At 47.7% G+C, this 10,375-nt stretch overlaps 1 protein-coding gene across 1 annotated transcript; it reads left to right on the top strand.

The window, feature by feature from the left end:
• Positions 1-9,723: 9,723 nt before the first annotated feature.
• On the top strand, positions 9,724-10,173 carry ATOH7 (atonal bHLH transcription factor 7; the record flags this gene model as incomplete). The annotated part of the gene is made up of 1 exon (XM_080938379.1): positions 9,724-10,173. The coding sequence occupies one exon, from the start codon at positions 9,724-9,726 to the stop codon at positions 10,171-10,173; it is 450 nt and encodes a 149-aa protein (XP_080794505.1).
• Positions 10,174-10,375: the final 202 nt, after the last annotated feature.

Raw genomic sequence — 10,375 nt, 5'->3', positions numbered from 1 at the left:
GACAGAGCAGGACACTCAAGTGTCTTCCTCTGGCCTGCTCAGTGTGCGTATCGGCCCCCACACCTGCACGCATACATGTGTGTAATACCACGCATACACTCTTGCACACATACACACTAAAACAAGATAAAATAGCACAGCAAGAGTGAGGCCCACCACTCTGAGCTGCTGAAAGGATACAGCAGGGTAATTTATTGAACCGGTTTAACAGTGTCTGAATCATTCACAAACTTTTTATTATTATTAATCATTCCATTCGTTTACATCTCAAATGATATCTCCCTTCCCAGTTAACCCTTTGCAACCCCCCCATCCCTTCTGCCCTATCCCCTCTCCCTTTTGCCTCTATGGCTCCCCCCCTTCCTGCACTGTTCCCCCATCAAGAACTTTTAATAAATCTTGAGTATTAGAAATTACAATAAAGAGCCAAGTGGTGGTGGTGTATGCTTTTAATCCCAGCACCGGGGAGGTAGAGGCAGGTGGACTCTGAGTTGGAAGCCAGCCTGGTCTACAGAGCAAGTTTCAGGATGGCCAGGGTACACAGAGAAACCCTGTCTTGGAAAACCAATAAACAAACAAATAGATCCAGCAAGGACTAGGCATATGGCTTTGTTGGTAGAGTGCTTGCCCGGTGTTCTGTGTGGTCTGGAAAATGATCTATGATTGCTGTACATTTGGTTTCATAGGAGAGGGTTTACATACAACCAAATGTAAAACAAACAAGCAAACAAAAAACAAGTAACAGACAGACAGACGGATGGATAACAAAATACCACCAAACCAGGTGCTAACAATATCCAATAGACACGACTGGAGTAGCCTAATTGAGAGAGAGAGAGAGAGAATAAAGGTCACATCAAATTGGGGCTTTACAATGTCCAGCAGAAACCCACATGCCCTTAGCATTCAGGAGGTGAAAGCAGGGAGTTCAAGGTCATCCTGGGCTACAGGAGAACTTGAGGACAGCATCAGACACATGAGACCACTCCCTAACCCTCAAATCTCAAGAAAAACGTTTCCTCCAATTATATATAAGCAGGGAAGGCAAGTTTAGATCTGCAGGGTCAGAAGACTTGAATGGGAAGCATTGGTTTTTAAAATATTAAATTTTAGCATTTTGGGGGGCTTCAAGCTGGCTCCGGAAGTCAAGGCACTTGACACCAAGCCTGATGACCTGAGTTCTATGCCCTGGTTCCACATGGTAAAGGGGAAGAAACAGCCCCTGAACGTTGCTCTCTGACCTCCACACACGCACCAGGGCATGCACACCCAGACACATACAAATGAATTAGTGTAATTGTTAGGAGTTGGACTTGAAGCTGGTGATAGTGGCAGATGCCTTTAATCCCAGCAAAGGCACAGGCAGGTGGATCTCCAAGTCTGAGGCCAGCCTGGCTCTCTGCAGAGAACAAGTTCCAGGTCAGCCATGGCTACACAGAACAACTCTGACTCAAAAATAAATAAAAATAAAATAAAATAATTTGTTCTGGCAGGGTACCAGGCACCGGCGAGGTGGCTCACAACCCCCCACAACTCTACTTTCTTGGGACACATTGTCCTTGTCTGACCAGCTCGGCACCAACTACGCATATGATACACATATAAGATAAAATCAAATCTTTTAAAAAATAGTTTAAAACAAATGAGAAACTAGCCTGATTCTTTAACTTCTTTATCAATTGGCTAATGTTTTGAAAGAGCTTTCTGCCAATTGCTGGCTCTTTGAGCTGGTTACAGTCACGGCTTTGCCAAGTGGAATACACACCTTAAAGGTGTTTATGGTGCCAAGATTGGTCTCCTTAGCTCAACATCAGCTTCGGGTAAGAACTGCAGTCAACCAAGCAACTAACACTGAACACTCTAGCAAGGCCATTATGTGTAAACTCTGCCCCTTCCCCCAGAGAACTCACAGTCTGAGTGGAGGAACAAGAAATAAGTTCATAGGAAGGTACAAATGACATCAATTTAAACTTATTCAGTTCTGTTTCTAGTGCCTACAATAATCCCTTGCACCTAGCAAGTCGATACATCCATGTGAGTCAGTTAGACAGGTTGGTACATTGTTACTGTTGTTAAAAGATGACCTCCAGGGTTTCAGCACCAATGTTAGGAAAAGGATGAGGGTGGGGGGGATATGGCCCACCGAGGTTAGGCCAGGAGGCCTAGAGGTAAGGGGGATGCCTCTGGGGGATCCATGTTGGGAATCCCTTCCCCCTGAGGGCAGCCACACGACCATGTAATAGAGTTTATTCAAGTATTCAAGTCATGGAGGAGTTGAGAGGGTAGTAGAGGCTGAGGCTGAGAGAGAGAGAGAGAGAGAGAGAGAGAGAGAGAGGAGTAGAGGCTGGCCATGAGCACGTGGAGGGGGGAAAGGGCAGGGGAAGAGGAGGGGGATGGGAGGGTGAGCAAGAGTAAGAGAGAGCAAGAGAGCAAGAGAGAGAGGAGGGGGCAAGCAGTCCCTTTTATAGTGTCAGGTCACTGGGGCAGAGCATACCTGGCTGTTGCCAGGTAGCTGAGGGGTGGGGTTTACAGAATCCCCACAGTTGCCAATGAGTAAAGGAGAGATACTTGTATCATAAGACAGGCATCTTATAGCTTAGGGTTTCTGTTGGCCTCCTAATACAGTATTCTTGAGGGTGCTGAGGAATAGCTAGGGAAGAGTTACTCAGGATGGCCGGGATGAACTTCTAGAAGCCTAACTTCAGGCTCCAGAGACCAGAGTGTCTAGACATTTAAAACAACTTCAGCCAAGGAGCTTAAACTGCCGACGGAACAAAACAGCAAAACTAATAAGGTGACTAGACACCCCTTAAACATACCTCCCATAGACACCCCCCTCCTACGGGCTGGGAGTGGACATCCTTGGCTGGGCTGGGCCACTGAAGCCTGGGCTCTTAGCTGACTCAGGAGCTGCCTAAAACCTGGTTGGTAATGAGAGCACCCTTTGGGGAAGCGAGCCACCTGCTCACTGAAAAACAGCGGATGTCACATTTTTCAGAGCAGGAACAAAGGCAGCGGCAGGCTTTTGGAGGACATAGTCGTTACCCTGCCCTGCCTCCTGCACTCCCCAAAGTGGCTGTTAGCAGAAGGGGGAAAAATTGGGTTGCTATGGGAACCGGGACCACTCTCAGGGTCTCTCCTTTTCTAGCTTCCTTTTATTCCCGTTGTTTTCCATCTAATATTCATTATTGTTTTTATTATTTTTACTTTATTTATTTATGTGTGGATCTGCATGGCGGTCAGGGGACAACCTGTGAGAGTTGGTTATCTCCTTCTAAACATGTGGCTTCAGTTTGTCATGAAGCTTGGCGGCAAGTACTTTACCTGTGGAGCTTTCCCGCTGGCCCTATTTACTGTAGCCTTTGTTTGTTTTGTGTGAAACACCATCACCTGAGTAGCCCAGGCTATCCTCAAGCTCCAGTTCCCGCTGTTTCAGCCACTCAAGTGTTGGGGACGCAGAGAGGTACCCCATGTCCAGCTTCCAACAATGGTTCTTGTGCATCTACTTTGTCCTAGCCACAGGTTAGGTGCTGACGATATAGTTAGGAGCCATTCAGAAGATGTCCACGAATTTCAGGAGTTTCCAAACACAGAAGCAAGGAAACAACATCAAACCAAGCTGAATGGCAAGGGGAGGCAGCTGGCAAGCTTGCATTTGAAGCTGCAGGACCAGCTAGTGTGAGGGTCATGAGCCCAGGCTGGAGACAAGCACACTTCTGGGGGAGCCGTACGGTGGCAGAGATGATGCTATTTACAGATGACAACGGCAGCAGGCAGGTTGGTTTGGGAAAGGAAGTGACACAAAATTTCCCTTCAGGAAATGAGCTGTAGTTAGAAAGATGGTCTCAAGACCATGGGAACCATAATAGGCCTGGAGGAAAGCGAGTGTGAGAAAAGAAATGTCTGAAAGAGAGAAACTTCCCTTTAAAACCTAGAGTAGCCAGGGCGGTGGGTGCAGGCCTTTTATCTCAGCACTCAGGAGGCAGAGGTAGGAGGATCTCTGCAAGTTTGAGGATAGCCTGATCTATAGAGTGAGTTCCAGCACAGCCAGGTAAATACAGAGAAACCTTGTCTCCCCCAAAATGTCCCGAAACAATGAACAGCAACCCTGGGTTCCCCATACACATAAAACCAAAAGACAAACAAACAGCCTTCACCCCCAAACTGGAGTTAATGGTTTAGTTAAAACAGTAACAACAAAGCTTAGAGTTAGAGATAAATGTCGTAGATTGGATGATGGCAGGAAGTCCAGGAGGAGTCAACAAGTCAGCCAAACAAAGGGAACCAGATGGCTTTTATATACTCTCAGGGATGCTGGAGTTTTACCTCAGGTGAGTTAGTCTGGTATAGCAAGGAGTCTGGAGGGGCCAGGTCCTGGGAAGAACAGTGACTCAGCACAGCATGGCAAAACTCTTTGGGGAGATGGTTCATAGTGCAAGCACTGAGGTTTTGAGTTCAAATCCCTAGCCCCCACACAGTGTGACTGCACATGCTTACAGTTCCAGGGCTGTTGTGGGCAGAGACAGAAGCATTGTCTGGGGCTTGTTAGCCAGTCAGCCTTCCTCAAGGACCAGTGAGAGACCCAGTTCCGAGGAGCTGAGGTGGAGAACGACACAGCAGGTCTCCTAAAAGTTTATGCCTGGGGAGATGAAAATACCTTCTGGCCTCTCCTCCTCTGGTGGTCCTAAAGACAAACCAAGGTACAATGCCAGCAAAGTTCACCCTGGTGGACCAATGACTTTATTATACTTATTTGCAGAGCAGTAGATTAGAGTATGTGGGCAGGACTTTGGGTGACCTTAGGGCAGCCACACTGGAAGGTTTGTACCCAACAGGGATGCAGGCTCTCCATGGCTGTGTAGGTGAAGCCTGCTCTGCTAGTGTAGCGATCGCCTATCTCGCCAGCAAGAAAGACGCGCCACAACAGGATCCTTCTACAGGTGTTTATTGCGGGTTTGATTGCAGTTGCGAAAGATCCCGAGCCCAGAAACCAGCCCTCCTTATATATGCTTAGGAGGACTGTGTCGCCACCTGATTGGTGCATTCTGTGCGCCCTAATTAGCATACTCAGAGTCACCATGATTCAGCAAAAACAGGCAGGCGTGCATGCGCACTTAGGTTGTTTATCTCAAAACTGGCCTTCCTCCCTACTGGCTGAGCGCCATCTTGTAATGGCGAATGCAGTGGCTTCCTACATGCTAGTCCTTCACCACCTATATTCCTAGATTCTCCCAGAGACCCTGAGGTCTCCATAAGAACAGAACTGCATACTATGTTTGTGGGGGGGATCATTAGATACTCAGGTAAGGGTCCCATGACCTTCTTGGTCTCCTCCTTCTGAGAGGGAACATCAACTCTCAATAAGCCCAGTTGTTATGATCTTTGTTGGACAGGCCCAGCTGAAGACAGTGGCTCTGAGGACAGTCTTGTACAAGGGCAGGGCACCAGATGTCCTACCCAGCTTCTTCACAGATGTGACCATTTACACATGAACATGCATGTGTGCGCACACACACACATACTAATAATAAAATAACAATCACAAAATCAGGGCAGGGTCTCAATATGTAGCCCTGGCTGGCCTGGAACACTCTGTGTAGACCAGGCCGGCGTCTAACTCACAGAGGTCCAGTTCGCTTTCTAAGTGCCGGGATTAAGGGTGTTCCTCACCTAAAATATAAAGATAATAAGTCAGCCTTCTGAACCACGGCAGGTTCCAAGCATTCTGCCGGCAGCCGCATCAGGTGGTTTTGGGTGAACGGAAAGCAGAAATGAGCCAAGAGATAAGATGTTCCCACCAAGTAACCAGAGTTTAGTTGCTGCACTTGATACACAGCCATTCCTTGCTTGGTTAGATCCCTCACCCAGTTAATTTCATTTAACTAGAATAACTCCATGTTGCTTTCGTCTGCTGGGCTCTGGGACTGAGTACAAGTCAAAGGCCTCCTGTAACAGTGACCACCATTTCCACGGCTTACCTCAAGCTGTCAACACTGACCATGTGGAGCTTAGCCTGACACATAATGTCCTTCAGGTCCAAATAGCTCATGATATTTTGGAAGTGAGAATCAGCCCCAGGACTGAGCTGTCACTCAGTTGGGAGGATGCTTGCCCAGAATGCAAGAAATACCACATAGTCATGCACCTCCTGCCTCACCTCCCAAAAGCTGGGGTCACTGTTGGGAGGTGAGGCAGGAGGATCAGAAGTTTGAGTTTATTCTGAGGCTGCATAGCGAGGCCGGCAACAGCATATGAGATCCTGTCACACAGAAGGAAAACAATCCTGTTACAAAACGCAAAATTTAGAGATAGCTTGGGTTCCCTGCAGGTATGTGTGTGTGTGTGTGTGTGTGTGTGTGTGTGTGTGTGTCTTTGTCTGTCTGTCTCTGTCTCTGTGGGGGGGATTGCAAATCATTACTACGGGTTTTTCAGTAGACATGTGCTTATTATTAAATCAGTTTTATCTAATTTATTGCTCCAGTCACACCATCTGGGTCATTTACTGACTACTTAGTATTTTCTGGGCCTTGTCCTAGATGGTAGGGTTGGGGCCTAAAGTTTACTGACCTTTAAAAATGGCAGTGCGAGGGCTGGAGAGATGGCTCAGCAGTTAAGAGCTCTGATGCTCTTCCAGAGGTCCTGAGTTCAATTCCCAGCAACCACATGGTGGCTCACAACCATCTGTAATGGGATCTGATGCCCTCTTTGGTCTGTCTGAAGACAGCTAATATATATATATATATTACACATATTTATATATATTTATCTGGCTCACTAGTGGATCTCTCTTGCCCCACTATCAAGTGAGTGGCATAATTAGGTAATCTCATAATTTTGTTTGTTTTTGTTTTCCGAGACAGGGTCTCTCTGTGTAGCCCTGGCTGTCCTAGAACTCTCTCTGTAGACCAGACTGGCCTCGGACTCAAAGATCTGCCTGTCTCTGCCTCTGCTGGGATCGAAGGTGTGCTCCACCAATGCCTGGCTGAAATCTCACAATTTTAAAGCCTCCAAGATAAAAAGGATCTGAGAGAGTAGACATCCTCTCTTAATCCAGCAGTATCTGTTTCCAGTTTTCAAGCATAGTGCTTGGTCCTTGGACTGACATCTTCTCTACAAGATAAATGGAAGATCTGGTGAGGAATAATGCTGAGCCAGTGTATTGTTTGTCTAGAATATCAGAAGCCCAGCGCTGCACACACCCATAATCCCTGCACTTTAGCTGGGGAGGTCACCTTCGGCTATGTAGCAAGTTCATGAACAGCCTGTAATATAGAAGATCTTATCCATAAATGAACAAATCCCATGGAAGGTGCTAGAACAGACACCCCTTTGCAAAGGTATACACAGAATATTCATAACTACTTGGAAGAGAATTCTGGGTTCAACCAGGTCTATTCAATGCTGACGTCAATAGATTTCCTCTTTTCTTAGCGATCTCAGAAACTTTCCTGTGCCGGTTTTCCATCTTAGTAGTACTCTCAAAGTCTTTCAAGATGCCTCTGGGAAGTGCATTACTTGATGGTTCCTCCCACCCCCCCCCCCAGTCCCTGACACCCTTTTAGTTAAGGTCCCCTAACTCTGGATCAATTTCATGTCACATGTAGTTTGTATCCCAGCGTTTCTTTTTTCCTCTCTATAATTCTTTTGATTCTCTGGTAGGTGGGCCAAAAATCGTAACCTATCCTGGATATACAATTTGCAAAACCATAGGTCTTATTAATACTTTTAGACATTAACGGGCAGAGGCAGCACACGTCTGCTGTGCTGGGAGATAATCCACGGTGCCTCACAGAGGGGACTCTTCAGGGGAGGAGGGTGAGCTGAATTCACATGAGGAACAATAGCACTAAGAAAGCAGACTTCTGCGACAACCTTAAAAAAAGCGTACGTTTGACATCTGGATGACTGAAGAACAGTTTTCCCCAGCGCAGAACTGCTGTTCCCAACATGACTGTTAGGACCGAGGAGTGACGGAGCTGAGTGGCTCTGTGCACAAGTCTCTGTCCAACATCTGTCGCTCTGAAGATTATTAATGTTCAATTGATTCCCATTGTCCACAAGTTATTCAACTTCATTTCCCGGTCAGTGCGTTAGCTGGGGATTAATAAACTATTTATGGGAAGGCAGGGCTTGGAGTCAGGGTGATGGTGTTCGTGTCTGAGGTACCAGCGGAAAAAACAAGTCCAAGTTTAAAGGCCTCTTACATTGTATGAACTTGTAGATGATTTAATTAAATAAAAGTATCTGAGGCTACACCCACGGTTCCAAAGATGAGAGAGTATCCTTGGCCCTTCCTGAAATATAGAGCTGAAACCATTGGAGCCTGTTTCCTTGCCTCTGGATTCCCCTGAAAAACAATAAAGAAGCTGAGACGAGAGAAGGAAATTAAAGGTTTCTCTGGGTAAATCTAATAATTGTCAATGGTGGCAATCACGTTTTGTTACTGTTCTTGAGGACACGCTAGAACACCGAGTTGCATGAAATAGTTTTAGTGGTATAAGCGATGGGCAAAAAAGAAAATCCATTAAAGATGATTTTTTTTAAGTTTCCCAAATTATTTAGATGTTTCCATTTTGCACACACGTGTGCATGAAGATGTTCTATTAAGGCTAAATGGGAAATAATGAAGTGATTAGTTATCACCAATATTAATGAACAAGAAAATGAAGTAGAGATGCTGGATTAATCTGTCAAGGTCTCGGAACCGGCAGAACTCAATCACAGAACACAGTACCAAGTTGAAAATAGACACATTCATATCTTTGGCTTCATTATAAGTTGTTTAACAGAAATTATTTGCAGGGTCATATTCCAGGCCTTCAACAATATTTAGATTTCCTAATTTGTATAAAGTTTTTTTTTTTAGTAAATTAAATGAAAATGTTAATACCTTAGAATGTGCCCCTTCTTAACAAAGCATGCTCTTGCCAGCCTTCGGATATGCCTAACAGTGTCAGAATCAACATCTTCCCACAAAATGCTTTTCTACTTCACCATTTAAAAACCCGGCCTTTGTTTTTGATATGGAAGCTGCCCACTGGTATGAGAAAAGATGGACCAGGCTCTCCCTCCACCCCCACCTTGTTATTATTCTATTGGGGACAGCCAGACCAGGCCACTCCAGATGGTGTGTTAGTTAGCGTTGGACATAGCTTTGGAGAAACTTCAACAGATGAAGGCAGTGATGTCAGGATTTTGCTGTGCGTCGCCCCTCTCCCCCCTGCCGTTCCCAGGGTAGGAAGGTGCTGAGATGGGAGCGGAGGGACGCCCGCCCACCTGCCACCACCTGTTCCCTCCTTGAGCCCTGGGCTATAAATTCTCCTCCCTCACCCCTCGGTCTAGCGCTCTTCTACATCTACTGCAAGGAGTCCAAGCGCTTCTGACCTAGCTGAGCTTCTGCGAAGATTTCACCACCCCGAAAAGCAGTCCCAGGCTTTCCCAGAGAACTGGAAGGGTTTTCTTCCCCGCACCTCCAAGAACGATCCGCAGCAAACTGCAAGAAAGTTTCCTCCTCGTCCAACTTCACGCGTTTGGGGTGGGGTAGGGGGAATGACTTTTTCCTGAGCATCACTTCCACTGCATCTGGGCAAGGGAGGGGACATCAGCCTGGCTACCCAGCAGGACACAAGCCACACAGTGTCCTCTGTCCACTGACTGATTGCACTCGAGTCGCTCCGTCTGTGTCTTATTCACGCCCGGCAGCCCCGCAGAGCGGCAGCGTGGATGAAGTCCGCTTGCAAACCCCACGGCCCTCCGGCGGGAGCGCGCGGCGCGCCCCAGTGTGCGGGCGCAGCCGAGCGCGCGGTCTCGTGCGCGGGGCCCGGGCGGCTGGAGAGCGCAGCGCGCAGGCGCCTGGCGGCCAACGCGCGCGAGCGGCGCCGCATGCAGGGGCTGAATACGGCGTTCGACCGGCTGCGCAGGGTGGTGCCGCAGTGGGGCCAGGACAAGAAGCTGTCCAAGTACGAGACGCTGCAGATGGCGCTCAGCTACATCGTGGCGCTCACCCGCATCCTAGCCGAAGCCGAGCGGGACTGGGTGGGGCTGCGCTGCGAGCAGCGGGGCGGCGATCACCCCTACCTCCCATTCCCGGGGGCGAGGCTCCAGGTAGACCCTGAGCCCTACGGGCAGAGGCTCTTCGGCTTCCAGCCAGAGCCCTTCCCTATGGCCAGCTAAGCCTCAGGACCATTTGGGTCCTAGGGGAGAAAACCTTTTCGGCTTAATTTCCTTCCCTTTTCAGACGGATGGATGAAATGGTTTCGTTGCCCCTCCCCCTTCCTCCACTTTTCTTGTGTTTTGTAGGTTTCCTGAGTGGACATTGTGAATGACTTTGGACTGCTGTGGGAATAATGCTCTATCCCTTTTAGCCTAAGACATG

The sequence above is a fragment of the Micromys minutus genome, assembly GCF_963924665.1.
Source record: "Micromys minutus genome assembly, chromosome: 25".
NCBI classification, from domain to species: Eukaryota; Metazoa; Chordata; class Mammalia; order Rodentia; family Muridae; genus Micromys; species Micromys minutus.
Note: the sequence above shows the minus strand (reverse complement) of the source record. Positions and strands in the feature narration are given on the sequence as shown.